This window comes from Ammospiza nelsoni, chromosome 7, assembly GCF_027579445.1.
Source record: "Ammospiza nelsoni isolate bAmmNel1 chromosome 7, bAmmNel1.pri, whole genome shotgun sequence".
Classification (NCBI taxonomy): Eukaryota; Metazoa; Chordata; class Aves; order Passeriformes; family Passerellidae; genus Ammospiza; species Ammospiza nelsoni.
Genome location: NC_080639.1, coordinates 38949683 through 38969248, shown reverse-complemented (window position 1 = coordinate 38969248; position 19566 = coordinate 38949683). Strand labels below are relative to the sequence as shown.

At 44.6% G+C, this 19566-nt stretch overlaps 1 protein-coding gene across 1 annotated transcript; it reads left to right on the top strand.

Moving 5' to 3' along the window:
* The first annotated feature begins 589 nt into the window (after window positions 1-589).
* On the top strand, window positions 590-19211 carry PRPF40A (pre-mRNA processing factor 40 homolog A). The gene is made up of 26 exons (XM_059476011.1): window positions 590-1031; window positions 2425-2562; window positions 4448-4528; window positions 5829-5859; window positions 6070-6092; window positions 6738-6815; window positions 6892-7002; window positions 7717-7837; window positions 8306-8330; window positions 9236-9532; window positions 10787-10895; window positions 11155-11219; window positions 11784-11948; window positions 12214-12322; window positions 12784-12934; window positions 13025-13158; window positions 13517-13631; window positions 13749-13840; window positions 13962-14078; window positions 14600-14737; window positions 15860-15955; window positions 16767-16853; window positions 16936-17032; window positions 17133-17194; window positions 17840-17974; window positions 18206-19211. Exons 1-26 carry the CDS (start codon window positions 669-671, stop codon window positions 18296-18298), a joined length of 3033 nt encoding a protein of 1010 aa, XP_059331994.1. The 5' UTR covers window positions 590-668; the 3' UTR covers window positions 18299-19211.
* Window positions 19212-19566: the final 355 nt, after the last annotated feature.

Genomic DNA, 19566 nt, shown 5'->3' with positions numbered 1-19566 from the left:
GAGGGAGAGGAGTCCCTGAATGGAATTCCCAGAGAAGCCGAGGCTGTCCCTGCATCCCCGGCAGCGCCACGGCCTCAGGGCTGCCGGAGATCCCGGGGCGCCTGGAAAGGACTCGTAGGCACAGGGGGGACTGTGGGGCTGTGCAGGTGCAGCAGTGGGATGGGCTGGTCCCTGAGGGTGCCTTCCCAGCGGGATATTCCCAAATCCCGATGGGATATTCCCCGATCCCGATGGGATATTCCCCGATCCCGATGGGATATTCCCCGCTCCCACCGCGCTCTCCCGCCCGCCATGGCGGCCGCTCCCCCTCAGCGGCGCCAACCACGGCGGCGGCGCGGGGGGGTCCGAGTTGGCCCGTACCACCCGCACCGTCACGGGGGGGGGGGGGGGAAGCACGAACGCGGCGCGTACCACCCGCAGCACGGCTGAGGGGGGATCTGCCGCCACCTCCCGAGCTGAGCCGAAATGGTGCAGCGGGAAGTCACCCCCTCCTTCCGGCGCTGTTGGTACCGCCCGGCCGATCGCGCACCGCCCCCGGTCCCACGTGAGCGGTTTCCCGGCGTGCCCCGCGCTCGGCCGCCGCAGCTGCCGCTTCGCTCCGCGCCCCGCGCTCCCGGGAGCCTCCCGAGCCAGCGCCGCGCCGCGGGGCCGGGCCGCTTCTCGCCGCCATGTCCGGCGGGGACTCCACGGCCGCGGCCGCCGCCGCCTCCCCGCAGCCGCTGCCGTTCTCGCTGCCGAAGCCGCCGCCCCTCATGCAGCTGACGCCGGGCGACGCCGTGCGGCCGGTGGGCTCGGGCGCCGACCAATCACCGAAGAGCGCGCGGCTGGCGGCGCGCCCCGATTGGCCGGCGGGGAAGCCCGTCAGCCTGCTGGCGCCGCTGCTCCCGCCCCGCGGGGAGCCCGAGCCGCTGCTGCCCTTCGGGCCCGCGGCCCCGCGGCCGCCGCTGCGCGGGCGCCTCCTGGGCCGCTGCGGGGGCTCCCTGCTCAGCCCCGCCATGCGGCCCGGCGGCGTCGACCGCGGCTCTCTCATGGTGAGTGCGGCATCGGGGGGCATAACGGAGTTACGGCGTGCGGAAGCCGGACCCGCCTTCCTGCTCCGGGGTCATCGCAGGGTCGGGTGGGATGGGCGTCCCGTGGTGCGGGGCTGTGTCCGGGCGGTTCTGGGTGTCCCCGCTGGGGGAGACGCCAAAACCTCTCTGGCAGCTGTCACCCGCACAAGGAGGAAGCTCTTGCTCGTGTACAGGTGGAACTTCCTGGGCATCAGTCCCTGCCTTGCTCTGGTGCCATTGCTGGGCTCTGCTTGGAGCCTTCCCGGGGACAGCCAGGGCTGAGGCCCCTCTCACTGGGGCTCCTCTCCAGGCTGAGCAGCCCCAGCTCCCTCAGCCTCTCCTGGGCACAGAGATGCTCCAGGCCTTTGCTCAGCTCCAGCAGCTCCTGTCCCTGCTGGGCTGAGGAGCCAGAGCTGGACACAGCACCCAGAGGTGCCTCCAGGACAGGATCACCCCAGAGGTGCTTCAGAGGGGCAGGATCTCCCCAGAGGTGCCTCAGAAGAGCAGGATCCCTGCCTGACCTGCTGGGAATGCCCTTCCCGATGCCCCCCAGGGCACAGTGCAGCACAGACCTGGCTGTATCCAGAGCTGGGAAGGATCTGGAGCCCCAGGAGCAGCTGAGGGAACTGGAAAGAGGCTCAGCCTGGAGAAAAGCAGGCTTGGGAGGATCTTCTCAGCACCAGGGTGGTAGGTCCCTCTGAAAGTGAATCAGCACTCCAAAGAGGGCCAGAAGAGATTTTTAGGAAACCCTGTTCCACCTGGAATTACCTGGGGCTTGGGAAACAGGAGCTGTCACTGCATGTGCTGTGAGAGGATGTGATTGGGAAAAGTCAGGAGTTCTGCCCAGAACATTGAAACCTTTTTAGTTGCTCATGGTTTCTTTGTGCGACTCCCTGCGCCAGGGAGACTGGGATAAGAAAAAAATCACTGGAAAACTGCCTTTGGACTGAAAGGTGGTAGAGTTAGGGGAAATTAGGGGAGAATTCCTTCCCTGTGAGGCTGGGGATTCCTGGGATGGAATTCCAGGCTGCCCCATCCCTGGAAGTGTCCAAGGCCAGGTTGGAACACCTGATATAGTGGAAGGTGTCCCAGAGGGTGGAACTGCAAGAACTTTTAAGATCCTCCTACCCAAACCATTCTGGGATTCTGTGATCCATAATTTGATTTTTTTTTTTTTCCTCCTGCTAAATGTATTTTCCAAGGGAAATTCTGTCCAGGCTTTATCTTAAGGTACTCTCAGAACTGTTGTATCTGTGTGCAACAGAAAGTACTTAAAGTGTTGGAATAATGCAAAGCTCTTTTCCTTACTGCCTCTGGGGAGCGTGTGTGGGGTGGCTGCCTCGGTGCTGATTTCCCTGCTGTTGGTGTTTTCCAGATGGGCCACCCCGGAATGCCCCACTACCCCCCCATGGGGATGCACCCCATGGGCCAGAGACCCCCCAACATGCCCCCGGTCCCCCACGGGATGATGCCTCAGATGATGCCCCCCATGGGAGGACCCCCGATGGGGCAGGTAAGGCAGTTCCAGCAGTGTTGTGTTCCAGGGATCTGCCCTGAGGGGGGATCTCCCTGGGAAAAGGAGAGGGGATGACTCGGGGTTATAAGTCTTCTTGTGGGGAGCAGGGAATTGATGCACCTTTGTGACTTTAATTGGAAACTGCTATGAGAACAGGTAATTCATGCACCTCTAACTTTCAGTCAATCATTTGGGATTTATTCAAGATTTTTTTGAATGAGAACAGGTAATTAATGCCCCTCCAATGTTAGTTATCATTCCATAGATTGGGATTTATTTAAGTGTTTTGGAGTGAGAACAGGTAACTGATGTACCTCTAACTTTCAATCAACTATTTGGGATTTATTCGGATTTTTTTGGACGAGAACAGGTAATTCATGCACCTCTAACTTTAATTATCCGTCCATAATTTTGGATTTATTAAAGTTTTTTGGATGAGAACAGGTAATTCATGCACCTCTAACTTTAATTATAAATCCTTAGTTTGGGATTCATTAAAGGTTTTTGGAATGAAAACAGGTAATTAATGCACTTCTAACTTTCAGTTAATCATTTGGGATTTATTAAAGTTTATGGAATGAGAACGGGTAGTTAATGCACCTGTAACTTTCAATCAATTATTTGGGATTTATTCAGGTTTTTTTGGATGAGAACAGGTAATTAATGCACCTCTAACTTTAATTATCAGTCCTTAATTTGGATTGATTTATTCCAGTTTTTTGGAAGCTTCCTGTAGATTTTGAAGGGATAAGTTTGTCTTGAGACTTCACATTTCTGTAATTCTTGCCCAGTTCCTACACACATGAACATTACAGCAAGAGCAGAAACAAGGAATTACAGAATTGTTGCAGAATTCCTGTTGGGATCCTGGAGGTTGGTTTGTAATCCCTGTATCCCATTGCTGCTGATGCCCTGGGATTGGAAAAGGTGACACAGCCACAACCGTGGCCCTGCTTTTGGCAGCTTTTCTTCTCAGTTGCCACATTTCCTGTGTGGTTTGTGATGAAATCCTCAACTCTTGAAAGAAATAATTCTCCTTGTGGGTATAATAAATGTCCCAGGAGTGCTGAATGTCCTTGGGATGCTCCTATGGAAGAGAGGCAGGGAAGGATTAAAGCTTTGGGAACAGCCTGTGGTGACAATTCCTCTTCCTTTGCAATTAATTCCATGGGCACAGCATCCCTATTTTCCTTAAATTATAAGGCAGTGGGAATTTGCAGCTTCTGGGGTAAAGATAAATTTCTTAAATTTTTAATTTTTAAAAAATGAGGAGGATTTGACGCATTAGCACTGTGTGTGTTCATTAGGAAGTAAAGTAGAAATTCTGGTTTATTTCTCTGCTTTTCTGTACCTCCTTTTCCACAATTCCCACACTTAGCCAGGGAATATTTCAATATTTCATATTTTAGGGAGCAACTCAGGACTTTTTGGTAGATGGAGAGCAAAAAGCTGAAGGTAAATGCCATACCTGGGAGTTCACCTTTCTTTATTCCTTTATTCCCTGTAGCCTTGGAATTCTGCAGGAATTCATCATTCCCAACCTTTGCTTTTCCTGCTGTCACTCAGGATTTCGGTCATGGAATCAGCTCCCACATCATTTGCTGTTGTTCCTTCAGAGTTTAAATTGTTTTTATTGTTATTTCCTGTCCAGATTTGGAATCTGGACATGCCATTCCTAATAGGAATATCCCAGTTTAGTGGGAATGTGGTGAAGGGAATCACAATCTCACAAATCTGTTTTGTTTTTCCTTGCCTAAGAGGGACGTTTGGGTTGTTTTGTTTTAAATTAAAAAGAAGTATCAGATAACAGCTTTTAAATAACAGTACAGTATTTTGTGTTGAGAATATGCTGAAATATGTGGGAAATGCTCTTGAATTGCAGATGCCTGGAATGATGCAGTCGGTGATGCCTGGAATGATGATGTCCCACATGTCCCAGGCTGCCATGCAGCCCACGGTTCCTGTGAGCTTAATTTCATTTCTTTTGTTTAATTTTTAAAAGCTCTTTTTAGCAGTTACAGTTAATCACTATTGGCTTTCTTTAATTAGAAAAGAAGAATTTAAATTTTAAATGTATCTTTCATTACAGTGGAGTTTTATGTGGCTCTTGAATGATTATAAAATAAGATTTTTGTGATTTTCATCAGTCTTTAAACTCCTTTTGGTTTTTCTTTCATTCCTTATCCTTCACTTCCTGCAGTGTGGCAGGAATCGCTGTGACCTTGGATTGTTAAATTGTCTGACCAAGAGATTCTTCTCTCTTGAATTGTAATTTCTTAAAGAATTTAAATTCAATATTAAAGAGATTTGAGTCCATTAGAAAGAGATTTTCTATTAAAAGTTCCTGAAATTCAGTTGAGTATAAAAATTGCTGTAATAGCTCAAGGAATGAGGAGTTCTTTGGGTGGAAGTGAAGAGGGAAAAGTTAAAATACAGGTGAAATCTGAGGGGAAAAAATATAAATTGAATCCTGTTCTTAAGAAATAAATTTAGTCCAAGCCTAAGAGATTCACTTAAAACCAGTTCCAGCCATTTCAATTTAGAAATCATTATTTTTATGGGTTTTTTTTCCCATGCAGATTTAAATCCCTAAATTCCAATGGAATTTCCTGAAGTGCTGAGCACAAATTTTGCTGTGCTGATTTGAAACAGTGAAATTCCTAAAAATCAGTATTTTGGTCAGATTAATGCTCTTAAAATACATTAAAAATTCCTAGAAATTACTGGTTTGTTCAAATTATTGCTCCTAAAATACACAAGAAATTCCTGGGAATTTCCTGGTTTATTCCTGTTGGATAATATCAAATAAAGTTGATCCAATATGATTTATTTCCACTCTATAACCATTTTTTTCTGTTTTCCTGAGGAATATTTGATGTTTGTAGCTGAGAACTGAAAATAAACCGTAACTAAAGCTGAATCCATAAAGAAAAAAAATAGGAAAACTTGGAATTTTGTTGATTTTTTTTTTCCTTAATTAGAAGGAATTTCAGGAAGAAAGAGTTCCAGGAATGCAATTTTAATACACCAAAAGCCATGTGCCCCATAACTATCCCACCTGATGATGTACCTAATTGCTTATTTAAGGAGCAGGAATAATTAAGGGGGAAGCAGGAATCCTTATTTAAGGAATTGAGCCTTTTGTGGCAGAAAAGCCTTGTTTGAATAATGAATATTGGAATTTTTTTAGGATTTAATTCCTCAGGAATTAATTACTTAAATTTTATTGTTTAAATGTTTAATTGTTTTAATTATTTTTACAGCCAGGAGTGAACAGCATGGATGCACAAGTAGGTGAGTAAAACAACTTGAAATAATTTCTAAATATTTAAACAAAATCAGCTGAAACAATAAAAAATCCGCTTTTTTCTAATATGGAATGGAGCATTTCAATGGAGGTCTCCATTGGTGCCCAGGACTTTTTTTTCCTTGCACACATGGAGAAATATTTAGGAAAGTGAAGCAACCAAACCATTAATTAATTTTTAATTATTTATTTTTCAGGAGTAACCCCTCCTGGGACTCAGGTATGTGGAAAGCACAGTTCTAGAAGGTTGGAATTCTGCAGTGGTGTGGGGCAAACTTGGTTTTGGGGATTTAAAGGAAAACCTTAATTCAGTTTTTTTCTCCTGCTTTTTTTTTCCAAGTTTTTGGTTGTTCCTTGAAATCTGTGGGCCTTGTCCCAATGTAATTATTAAATAGATGATATCCACATTATTTCCATAAGATTTCCATCCTGTCCCTTGGCCTGTCAGGAAATGCAGTTTTCCCTGGCTGTATCCAATCCCTGATCCACAGCAGGTGGATGCAGTCCTGATTCCAGGGACAGCAGCAGGAATTGTGGTGTGAAGGAGCTCAGGGAACCAGAATCTTCCTGAAGCAAGTTTTCCTCAAGCTGTGGGAACAGGGAGTGCTGCGGGAATTGTGACTTGGGCTTGTCATAGTCTCACCCCTTCACTTGCACATCCTGGGGGAATCAGGCCCTTGGGAATGTGCAGTTGAACAGCTCCACTCCCAAATAAGGAGGTTTTTTTGGGGAAAATTCTGACTTAAGGTGTGAATTTGGCTCCCTGCCTTTGCTGTGCTGCTGAACCACCTGGAGAATCCAGGGTGTTTGGGTGGAACCCAGCAGTGAGTGAGCATTTTCCAAGGCCTGTTTTGTCTCCCCTCAGGCAACGCATCCCGTGGTGTCCACAGTCCAGCAGAGCTCCACCAGCAGCAGCTCTGGCAGCGAGGAGCACTCCAAGCAGGTGTGTATCCCACCCTTTCTGTGCGCCTGGATCCCGTTTTGTACCTCAGTATTCACTTCCCTTGGGGTTTTCCCAGAAATCCACGTGGACAGAGCACAAGTCCCCGGATGGAAGAACTTATTACTACAACACTGAGACCAAGCAGTCCACGTGGGAGAAGCCAGATGACCTCAAAACCCCTGCTGAGGTAACCAAATCCCAAATGAATTCTGGGATACTGTGGGAACGCGAGGATTTCCAGTGACACCTGCAGCAGGGAGAATTCTGCTGGAAGCAGTGGGAGCAAACTCTTCCAATAGGAAATGTTCCTAAAATATTGGGATTGTTCTCCTTGTGTTGGGAGAACCTGAGGGTGCAAAGTGGCCAAAATTCCTCATTTTTCTCATTTTTAGATAGGCTTTTTTATTAAAAACGTGGGGGGATTTATTATTTAGAGAAGAAAAATTCCTAGAAATTACTAGTTTGGTCAAATTAATGCTTTAAAATACACAAATTCCTGAGAATTCCCCTGTTTTATTTCTGTTGGATAATATCAAATCAAATTGATCCAATGTGATTTATTTTCCACTTTTTAACCAATTTTTCTGTTTTCTTCAAGAATATTTGATGTTTGTAGCTGAGAGCTGAAAATAAACCTTAACCAAAGTTAAATCCACAAGGGAAAAAATGGGAAAACTTGGAATTTTGTTGATTTTTTTTTTCCTTAATTGGAAGGAATTTCAGGAAGAAGGAGCTCCAGGAAAGCAACTTTAATGTACCCAGAGCCTTGTGCCCCATAATTATCCCACCTAATAATTGCTTATTTAAGTAACAGGAATAGGGAAGAGGGAAATAAGAATCTTTATTTAAGGAGTTACTAAAGGAGATTTTCCTTGGAAAATCTTTGTTTTCTCTCCATCAGCAATTGCTGTCCAAGTGTCCCTGGAAGGAGTATAAATCAGACTCTGGGAAGCCTTATTATTACAATTCCCAAACAAAGGAATCCCGCTGGGCAAAACCCAAAGAGCTGGAGGATCTTGAAGGTAAGAGTCCTAGACTTTGTATTTTCATTTCATATATATTAATGTATATAAACATATATTAATTAATTACATAACTTATTTAAATAGCAACAAAATCAGCTGAGGGGAATGAGTAAGTGTTAAAAAAAAATAATAGGCAGCAGTAATTTAAATATTTCTGTTCTTAAAATTCTGTTTAATGATCCTGATTTTCTTTCTGGGTCTTTGAACTATTTTTTTACAAATTAAAAGAATAATTTAAACCAAAAAGTCATTTTTATATTCCCAATCTCTCTGTAATGGCATTTGTAAACTTTATTTTAATCTTGATTGATTTCAGTATTTGAAGGACACAAACATGAAAAATTTTGATAGTAACAAAAACATGTAAAACTTTGCTTTTATTAAATCAATAATTACAAGAACTCCCTGTGAACCTGAACTATTTTAAAGCTATATTTTAATTGTTTTTCTCCTTTTTTCCTCTAGCAATGATTAAAGCTGAAGAAAACAGGTACATTTTTAATATTATACTAATTTTTTTCATGAAGGCCTTCAAACTTTTTCTGAGGACCTTCAAGCCTTTCCTGGGGATCTTTAAACCTTTCCTGAGGAAATTTAAACCTTTTTCCTGAGGGTCTTTGAACTTTCCCTAGGGTCCTACAAACCCTTTTCCTGAGGGCCTTCAAGCCCTTTTTTTTTCCTGAGGGCCTTACAAATCCTTTCTTCCTAAGGCTCTTCAAACTCTCTTTCCTGAGGGTCTGCACCTCTTTTTTCCTGTGGGTCTTTCACCCTTTTTTTCCTGAGGGCCTTCAACCCATTTTCTCTGAGGGCCTTTCAGCCTTTTTTTTTTCCCTGAGGGCCTTCGCACCCTCTTTCCTGAGGCTCTTCAAGCCCTTTTCCTGAGAGCCTTCAGACCTTCCCTAGGATCCTTCAACCCCTTTTTTTCCTGAGAGCCTTTCAGCCCTTTTTTCCCCTGAGGCTCTTCAAGCCTTTTTTTCCTGAGGCTCTTCAAGCCTTTTTTTCCTGAGGGCCTTCAAGCCTTTTTTTCCTGAGGGCCTTCACACCCTCTTTCCTGAGAGTCTTCAAACCCTTTTTCCTGATGGCCTTCAAACCTTTCCTAGGATCCTTCAACCCCTTTTTTTTCTGAGGCTCTTCACCCCTTTTTTACCCTGAGGGCCTTCAGACCTTTTTTACCCTGAGGGCCTTCAACCCATTTTCCCTGAGGGCCTTTCACCCTTTTTCCGTGAGGGCCTTACAAACCCCTTTCCCTGAGGGCCTATAAACCTTTTCCAAGTCTTTCCCTCACCCTAAACCCCTCACTCCCCACTTCGGCCACATCCCTAAGCTGTCCCTTTGCCCTAAATCTCCAGACCAGAGCCAGCAGCGACCGCTGTTGTGTTTGTCCTTTGTCCCCAGCACGAAGCCAGAGGATGCGGCTGCCGCCACCTCGGCTCTGGCCACAGCTGGGGACGCTCCGAGCGGGGCCAGCGGGGCCCCGGCCACCGAGAGCGCCACGGCCACGGCTGCTCCTGCAGGAGCTGCTCCCGAGGGGGAATCTGCCCCTGCTGCCACCACAGGGGACACGGACACGGCTGGCACGGCCGCGGCCGAGGAGCAGGGCCAGGCCAGCGCCGCCCCCGGCACGCAGGATGGGAGCGCGGACACCGCGGCGGCCGCCACCGATGAGGCAGCCAAGCAGGAGGCATCGGGAGAGTGAGTGCCAGGGGGTGGATGTCAGCTCCAGGAAAGGGGATTTGGGGGAGATCATTCCCTGTGAGGCTCTGGGATGGAGTTGCCACAGAAGCTGTGGATGTCCCTGGATCACGGGAAGTGTCCCAGGCCAGGTTGGACAGGGCTGGGAGCAGCCTGGGACAGTGGGAGGTGTCCCTGCCATGGCAGGAGTGGCTTGGGATGATCTTTAATGTCCCTTCCCACCCAACCCATTCCACGGTTCCCATCCCAAACACCAAGGTCTTCCCACAAGCCTGTAGCACACTTAAAGCAAGTTCTTCAAGGGAATGAATAATTTACCACAGGACAAGAAAGAATAGCTTTGAGATAACAGAAGACAGGCTTAGATCAGGGACTGGGAAGAAATCGTGTCCTGGGAAGGTGATGAGGCCCCGGCACAGGTGCCCAGAGCAGCTGGGGCTGCCCCTGGGTCCCTGGCAGTGCCCAAGGTCAGGCTGGACAGGGCTTGGAGCAGCCTGGGACAGTGGGAGGTGTCCCTGCCCATGGAACTGGGTGGGCTTTACTGTCCCATCCCATCCAAGCCATTCCATGATTCCATGGTCATTATGAAGCCTCAAGGCTTTGCTGCAGTTTTCCATTTCTCAGCAGCATCAGTGACAGAACATTCCATGGATTTTCCAGTGTCTGTAAGAATTTCCCAGGGTGCCATTAAACACTTCCCTCTTCATGCTCCTTTTCCATGGATCTGTGCCATTGGTTATCACTGGAAGAAAATAAAATACTAAAGGGATTTTTATATTTTTATTTGTTCCAGCCATGATTCCTTTTTATTTTAAATAATGAAAGATCTATTGTGTGGAAAATTATAAGTTAGGATTTTTATAATTCAAAAAAAAAAAAAAGAAATGCTATGGGGGATTTTAGACAGCAGAACGTAATTAAGGAGAAAAGGGCCATTTTTATGCACTTCTTTTATATTTTTATGTAAAATGTTAATATTCCTGCTGAATTTCAACATATATTTAGGAATAATTTCTAGATAACTTCAGCAGGCAGCCAATTGCAAGAGGGAAGTATTTTGCCTCGATAATTAATTTTTTTGATCTTTTTTTCATCAGCTGTGGTGCCTGTAAGAAAAAGCCTTGTATGAATTATTAGAATTATTTTTTTACTTGAAGTTACTGTTCATAAAACTCACTTTGTGGTGATTTTTGACTCTTCAGCAACTCTATCTTAGAAAAAATTTCTGAAATCATAAAATTTGTTTTACTTTAGTGCTGCTGCAAAGAAGGAGGATGAGGATGCACAACCAGTTAAAAAAACCTACACATGGAACACAAAGGAAGAGGCCAAACAAGCATTTAAAGAACTGTTAAAAGAAAAGGTATATGGGTCAATTATTAATATTTTATTGACCAATTATTAATGTTTTCTTGAACTACAAAACCTGGTTGTTTTTTTTTATTTGCCAGGTTTTACTTGTTTTTTTGGGGAGGAATTCCTCATCTTGAGGAAATGAAAGAAAAAGAACATTGTAATGAAAAGAATATTTTATTTTTTTTCCCTTGGCTGTTTTTAAGGAATTATTCCTTGTTGGATGTTAATTCCAGGTCTGATTCATCCATAATTTCCTGTTTTCACAGAGGGTTCCATCCAATGCTTCCTGGGAGCAGGCCATGAAGATGATCATTAATGACCCCAGATACAGGTACTAAGTCCTCTTCAATTCCACACAAACCTTTTTTTTTAGAGAATTTACTTCCAAAAAATCTAAAATTCTGTCAGCAGCAGATACTCCTGCACTTGTGCCATTGGCAGGGAATTGTCTTCCTTCCTCCCTAAAGAAATGCTTCCAACAGCTTCACTGTTATTGGGAAAAAGTGTGGAAGTTGGTATTTTATGTTGATTTGGGGATTAAAATGTTCAGATTAATTTCATCTCAAATCCAGATTATTCAAACCATTGCCTTTTGCTTTCTGGTTTTGATTTTCTTAGTTATATTTCTTACTTTCCTTTTCTGATTGTTCTGGCTTTTCTTTCTTTTTCCTCAGTTTTCTTTTTTTTTTTCCTCAGTTTTCTTATTTTTCTGGTTTTCTTCTTTTCGAATTTTTCTTCTGATTATTTGATTTTCTTTTCTTTTTTCTTTCTTTTTTTTCTGATTTTCTTTCTTTTTTTTCTGATTTTTTTTTTCTGATTTTTCTAATTGTCTTTGTCTTCCTGATTTTTTTTTATTTACAAATAACATTGCTCTTTCCTTTCCTTTCCTGGAAAGTGCTTTGGCAAAGCTGAGTGAAAAGAAGCAGGCCTTTAATGCCTACAAAGTTCAGACAGAGAAAGAGGAGAAGGAAGAAGCCAGATCCAAGTACAAGGAAGCCAAGGAATCCTTCCAGCGCTTCCTGGAAAACCATGAGAAGATGACATCCACCACCAGATACAAGTAAGAGACTTGGGATAAAAATCTGAGATAAAAATCCTCATGGATACACTGCTTAGAGTGGCATCAACTTCCATTTTTAGTTTTTTCTTCCTTTATAAAAATTCAAAATATATCGCAAAAAGACTTCCAAGAGGGAAAACCAAGAATTCCTATAAATCTGTTCTTCCTTGGAACAAATCTCTCCCTGATGTTCTGGGGGATTGATGAATAATTCAGTCACAATAAATAAATAAATAGTTGTGTGGTTTTGATTTGCTCTGCCCAGAAAAGCTGAGCAGATGTTTGGGGAGATGGAAGTGTGGAATGCCATATCCGAGCGGGACCGGCTGGAGATCTATGAGGATGTTCTGTTCTTCCTGTCCAAGAAGGAGAAGGTAAATTCCCCTCAAATCCACCCAACATCTCCTCACTTGTTCCTAAATCACTTTAAACCTGTGCTTGAGGCTTTATGGCAGATAAACAGCAGCTTTTAGGGAGGGTTTTGGGGGTTATTGGGATTTATTCCTGCTGATTTTACCATGTGTTGTATTTTTGGGGGATTTTAATCAATCACATGATGGATTTTATTCTGAATCAGTGAAATAATAATAAGATGGGAAAATTGTGTTGTTTTGTGTCCAGGGATGAGGCTTGGAGCAACCTGGTCCCTGTCCAGGGCAGGAGGTTGGAATGGGATGAGCTTTTAGGACCCTTCCAACCCAAACCACTCTAGAACTCTGTGATTTTATATAAATTAAAGATTAATTTCATATTTTCTTGGAGAACACACTAGATATCTTACATTTCTATCCAAAGCACCTCAAACTGAGCCCCAAAAATAAACTTTGCCCCTCAGGAACAAGCCAAGCAGCTGCGCAAGAGGAACTGGGAAGCTCTGAAGAACATCCTGGATAACATGGCCAATGTCACCTACTGCACCACCTGGTCAGAGGCCCAGCAGTACCTCATGGACAACCCCACCTTTGCTGAGGATGAGGAGCTCCAGAGTATGTCTGTGGGCTCTGGAATTCTCTGGGAAGGAGGATTCTTGCTGACTTGGAAGGAATAACCTGATTTTTTCCCTGTGTTCTTGCTAGACATGGATAAGGAGGATGCCCTGATCTGTTTTGAGGAACATATCAGGGCCTTGGAGAAAGAGGAGGAGGAAGAGAAGCAGAAAAGTTTGCTGAGGGAAAGGAGGAGGCAACGTAAAAACAGGGAATCTTTCCAGGTTGGTGCAATTTGGGGTTCTGTCCTAAAAATATCATGGAATATCATGGGGTATTCCACATGGGCTTTTTTTATTTCTGAGGGTTGGTTCAAGGGGGTGTTTAAAGCCTGAAGTGTTGGGTTGTGGCATTTTCTCTGCTGTGTTACACCCAAGGGAAAATCAGAGGGGATAGGCCTGGACGGGAAGGAGATGCAGCTGGAATGTTATAGGTGGTGGAGAAAAGCAGGAAGAACAACAGAAAAAGGGATTTTTGTGGAACAAAAGTGGAATTCCAGTTACCAGGCCAATCCATCCCAGCTGGTACCAAGGAGAAGCTGGAGGAATGGCTCCAAATTGCCATTTCCCCTGTGTTTTGCAGCTGTTTCTGGATGAGCTGCACGAGCACGGGCAGTTACACTCCATGTCCTCCTGGATGGAACTGTACCCAGCCATCAGCTCCGACATCAGATTCACCAGCATGCTGGGCCAGCCTGGTAAGGGGGAAGTCTGGGATTGGGGGCAGGCCACAGCAATGCTTCCTACTTTTTAACACCTAAAAATGCAGCTCTGGGGTTAAACCTGACCTGTGGCTTAACTAAACTCTCCCTCAGGATCAACAGCACTTGACCTGTTCAAGTTTTATGTGGAGGATTTAAAAGCTCGTTACCACGACGAGAAGAAGATAATTAAAGACATCTTAAAGGTGAGCATTACCTTGAAGGCTCCTCCTTGCATTGCACATTTCCCATCCAAGGGAGCTGGGATTTCCTTGCAATTGAAGGAATTCCTGATTTCCCTCACACCAAAGGAGCTGTTTTTTCCAGGATAAAGGATTTGTGGTGGAGGTGAACACTTCCTTTGAGGATTTTGTCACTGTCATCAGCTCCACTAAAAGAGCCACCACATTGGATGCAGGGAATATCAAGCTGGCTTTCAACAGTGTAAGTATGAATTAATAAATTAATTCATTAATTAATTGGGATATCTGGATAATTAGGATGGTAAATCCCTTCTCCAGACAGGAATTAGGGTTTGTTTTCTATTCCATATTTCTAATTCCATAATATTTGAGGAATATTCTGTTATTTAGGGTTATTTAACTGATTTCAGTTGCCATAGTAAAAATAAACCTTTATCCAAGCAGTCAGCATTCCCAAACTTGAGGAATTCTGGGATAGGAATTCAGTGATGCTCTCCTTTTGTACATAAGATTTCTCCTGATTTGTGTGGTTCTGTAGTTTTGCATCATTGGATTTTCATCAACAGCAATTCCATTCTTGGAAAGGAAATAACTGATTAATTTTTGATAAAATAATTTAATATCATAGTTTTGATTTAATAATTAAGTACAGAAAAGCAATAAATTTCCTTGTCATTCCCAAGTGACTCAGACACAGCTCTGAGAGTGCAGAGCTGTGCAGAAACCCCAAGAAATGGATTTCCTTTCCTCTCATTCCCTCAGCTGCTGGAGAAGGCGGAAGCGCGGGAACGCGAGCGGGAGAAGGAGGAGGCCCGCAAGATGAAGAGGAAGGAATCGGCCTTCAAGAGCATGCTGAAACAAGCCACCCCTCCCATCGAGCTGGATGCTGTCTGGGAGGATGTAAGGATGAGAATTCCTCGGGGAGAACATTCCCAAAATCCCAAACAGGCCCCTGCTCATCCCTAAAAAACCCCGCGTTCACCAGGCTCGTCCTGGTTCTGCTGATGGGGCTTCAAAATCCCATCACACCCTGTGGATGGGGCTTCAAAATCCCATCACACCCCGTGGATGGGGCTTCAAAATCCCATCACACCCCGTGGATGGGGCTTCAAAATCCCATCACACCCCGTGGATGGGGCTTCAAAATCCCATCAAACCCCGTGGATGGGGCTTCAAAATCCCATCAAACCCCATGGATGGGGCTTCAAAATCCCATCACACCCTGTGGATTCTTCTGAAAAAACCTGGAGTTGGGTGGGAAAAGCTTCATCCTTTTGAAACAAAAAACATCCTAAAAGAACTGGAAAAAAAAGCAAAACCCCTCAAAAAGTCCCACAACTGCCCCAATGTTAATTGAAATTCTTTAGAACTTTGTCCTGCATAAAATACCCTGGAAAAGCTTTCCTTTCCAAGGATAATTTATATAAATATTTGGGGTTTTTTTAAGCTTGAATGGAATGTGCAGGGAAAGCAGTGGGATTCTCCATGTTTCCATGAGTTAGAGCATTCCTGAACACTGGAAATTTGGGATTTGCTTGGAAATCTGGGATTAAAAATTTAGTCTTGTAGCAGTTCAGGAGCTTATCAACTGGTGAAAACTTAAGTTTTTTTTTTAGTTATTATTTTTAAAAATTATTTTCTTTATTTTTTATTTTTTTCTATTATTTTTGTTATATTTTCAAATTTTTAAATTTTTATTATTTCTTCATATTTCTGTTATTGTTTTTATTTTTCCTTAATTTTATTTCTTCAGGGTTTTAGTTTTCTTATTTTTATTACTTATTTTTATTTTGTTTCTTATTTTTATTACTTTTATTATGCCTTATAATTTTTATTATTTTAATCTTCATTATTATTTATGTAGTTGTTATTATTATTATTCCTTACTGGTTTTCTTATTTCTTATTGACATTTTCATTACTACATTATATTTTATTATTTTCTTCTATTTCTTTTAATATTTTAATAAATTTAAAATTTAATTTCTTTGAATGTCATTAATGGAATTAATTTTCCTGACAGATCAGAGACAGATTTGTGAAGGAACCAGCATTTGAAGACATCACTCTGGAATCTGAAAGGAAAAGGATATTTAAGGATTTCCTTCATGTACTTGAGGTAATTATTCCTTTATTTTTGAAATCAACAGCCAAGGAAAATTCCTTCTAAACTGAGTGGGAAGGGGAAGGATTTAATGGAATTTTTTCCATTAAATGATATCAGGAGATAAATTAGATTTTTCAGCTCTCACACTTGGGGGTCTTTTGCAATTCTTGGAATTTGGAAGAATTTGAACTGAAATTTTGACTTTTAATTCTGTAATTTCCAATTAGGCAGAGCAAGGGTTGGGTTTAAGCTGGATGTAACTTGAATCCAGGGAGCAGATCCATGGCAATCCAGTGTTGCAGCTCCAACAGGGCAGCAGTGCCCATTTTTAGGTATTTTGACATTAAATGGTGATTGTGGAGTTTTTAACCTTTCCCATCTTTTGTGGATGAGGAAAAAGATCCCATCAATTCTTTGTGATGTCCTGTAGGAGATGATGAGATGGTTCTCCCATTAAATGCTGATTTTATGGAATTTTTAACCTTTCTCAGCTTTTGTGGATGAGGAGAGAGATCCCATCAGATTTTTGGGATGTCCTGTAGAAGCTGATGAGGTGGTTCTGCCATGAAATGGTGATTATGGAGTTTTTATCCTTTCCCAACTTTCTTGGATGAGGAAAAGCATCCCATCAGATTTTTGGGATGTCCTGTAGGAGCTGATGAGGTTTTACTGCCCCATCCCTGGAACTGTCCAAGGCCAGGCTGAGCACCCTGCTCCAGGGAAGTTGTCCTTCCCCATGGTGGAGCAAGCTGGGATTTTAGGGCTTTTCCAAGGCCAATCCCTGCTGGAATTTCGAGCTCTCCCCTCCTTGCCTTGCCCACAGCACGAGTGTCAGCACCACCACTCCAAGACCAAGAAACATTCGAAGAAATCCAAAAAACACCACCGGAAGCGCTCGCGTTCCCGCTCGGTGAGTAAACCCTCCCTCTGCCATTCCCATTGCTGCTGGAATTGCCATTACTAACTGGAACTCTCCCCTGGGCTGTGTGAAGGGCTCAGAGTCCGAGGATGACGACAGCCACTCCAAGAAGAAGCGGCAGCGCTCGGAATCGCGCTCGGTGTCGGAGCGTTCTTCCAGCGCCGAGTCCGGTACGGGATGGGACGGGATTGGCTTTAAACCAGCTGGGCTCTTCTCCTTTGGGATTTATCCACTGATTCCTGGCCGTTTTGTTTCTCCCTGTGGCTGCAGAGAGGAGTTACAAGAAGTCCAAAAAACACAAGAAGAAGAGCAAGAAGAGGAGGCACAAGTCTGTAAGTGGAGCTCAGTTTTTAATTGGGTTATGGACAACCTGGCACCTGCTGTCAGTAATCCTGGCTGGATGATCCTAGGGAAAAATTGGGATAAAGATGGAGGAGGGTATTGCCAAAATAACAACTTTCTGTTATATATTCCTAATATTCCTTTCTCTTCTTTACTCCTACAATTAAACCACTTAAAAGTGCTGAATTTGGAGGGTTTTAACTCCAGGTGAAGGACTCCATGAGTAGCCTGGGATTTGCTGTTTATCCTGGCAAATCCAGGTGTTCTCCTTTGCTGGGGGCAGCTGGGAAGTATCCCAGCCACTCCTTGTGCCTGCCTGAGCATCAGGCTTGTGTTGGAAGCTCTGGAAGGATCCAAAATGCAGAAAGAGCTTTGCTTCTTCCTGGGAGGGTGGGGAGGCCCTGGCACAGGGTGCCCAGAGAAACTGTGGCTGCTCCATCCCTAGAAGTGTCCAAGGCCAGGGTGGACAACCTGGGATAGGGGAAGGTTTCCCTGATCATGGCAGGGGTGGAATGGGATGAAATTTAAAGTCCCTTCTAACTGAAATCATTCCATGATTCTACAATTCTTTAAATGGCGGTTGGACTTAAAAATATTCAACATTAATTTTCACTATTCCCATTTTTTTTCAACAGGATTCACCAGAATCTGATGTGGAACGAGAGAAGGACAAGAAGGATAGAGAGAGGGACAGTGAGAAGGAAAGAGCCAGACAGAGATCTGAGTCCAAGCATAAATCTCCCACTAAAAAACGGCCTGGAAAAGATTCCGTAAGCTCTGCTTGCTGTTTTTCCCGATGCTTTGGGCTCTGCTGGATGCAGCTCCATTGGTGTGCTCTGGGAGAGGTCAGAGGTTGCACTGGAGGATCCTGGAGGTCTTTGCCATTCCCCACTTTGGGTTTTGGGGTTTCTGAGTGACACAGAGCAGCTCTGGCTGTGTGTGCCTGTCCCTGGAACCTCCCTGGACAATCCCATCCTGACCTCTGTCCCTTCTCTCCACAGGGAAACTGGGATACCTCTGGCAGCGAGCTCAGCGAGGGGGAGCTGGAAAAACAGAGGAGGACTCTTTTGGAGCAGCTGGATGAAGATCAATGAGAAGATCCTTGATACCAAAAATGTTTACAGGTGGCAAAATAAAACCAAGCCTTGTGTGGGCAAGGCCCTGGGGCCAGTGGCCGGTGGCCCATGGCCACAACAGCGGTGGCTTTTAGTTTTTTACCACTTCAATCCAGTCAAAAGTAGAAAAATCCATGGAATTCTGAGGGCAGAGCTGTGCCTGGCCTGGAGCTGCGGGGCGGGATGGGGCTGGGATCCCCTGGAGGGGACACAGAGGTGGCAGCAGTGTCCCCAAGCACTTTCCCAGTGTCCTTCCCAGGCCAGGGAACAACCCTGGGCTGCCTGGGCAGAGCCCAGTTCAGCTTAGGGAAAAAACTCCTAATTTAATTCTTTGTGCTTTTGTTCTTTGATGGATTTGGTTGGGTGGGATTTTTTGGGAAGGCAGCAGGAGTAAGGAATCCACGTCCTGCTGTGTTCTGCAATCCCCTGGATTCTGGGCTTGTGTGACACCGGGGCTTTCGTCCAAGACTGATTCGTGTCCCGACTCCCATCGATCCCAAATCCAGGGAGTGTTGTGGATGGGGATTCTCCTGCTGTGCCAGCAGAGGGAGCGTTTGGGACGCAACCACCTCGGCATTCCCGAAATCCCACCCCGGCCCTGCCCGGCTGTTAGCCAGCGTTTCTCTCCACCTTTTCTCTCCCCCTTCCGAAAACTTAGGAATAAAAATCCGGTGTTAAACGCAATTCCATGTGTTGCCTTAAGAACCTGCTGCAGAATGTACCTGCACAGCCCAGAGGAGGGAGGAGGAAGCAGCTCCAGCCCTGTTTTCCAGCCCCTGCACATTCAGGAAGGTGCCCCCAGCCCTGCTCGGTGAGAAAATTGGGAAGCCGCTGTCCTTGGAATATTTTTGTACATTTTTATCAATGATTAAACCTTGTCTTTTAGCATGTACTGGTATTTATTTCTCCTTAAATACTCTGTACAGCTCTGAGCCACAGAATCACTCACAAAACCTGCTTGAAGACTGTTCAGGTTCCTTTTCAGGAGTTTTTTCCTGAATTTTGACCACTTTTACCAGTGCACAAACACCCAAAGGATCAATTTATCCAGGGAATTTTCTGGCTGGGGTGGTTACAAGGCTGAGAATCCTTAAGAACACCCTGAGATTGAAATGAATTATTTGGAATATAAAATGCAGGAGGTTGTAACCATTTTTCACTGGGATGCTTTGGGATGGGAAAGCCCATCCCAGTCCTGCTGTTTCCCCCTGAAGGGAAGCTCATCACCCATTGCCTGGGGGAAAACC

Excerpts from the sequence above, each read along its gene's own strand:
- PRPF40A (XM_059476011.1), top strand. The coding sequence starts at position 669 with ATGTCCGGCGGGGACTCCACGGCCGCGGCCGCCGCCGCCTCCCCGCAG. Across the intron at positions 4,529-5,828 it reads CCATGCAGCCCACGGTTCCT|CCAGGAGTGAACAGCATGGA; the intron begins GTGAGCTTAATT and ends TTATTTTTACAG. Across the intron at positions 17,975-18,205 it reads AACGGCCTGGAAAAGATTCC|GGAAACTGGGATACCTCTGG; the intron begins GTAAGCTCTGCT and ends TTCTCTCCACAG.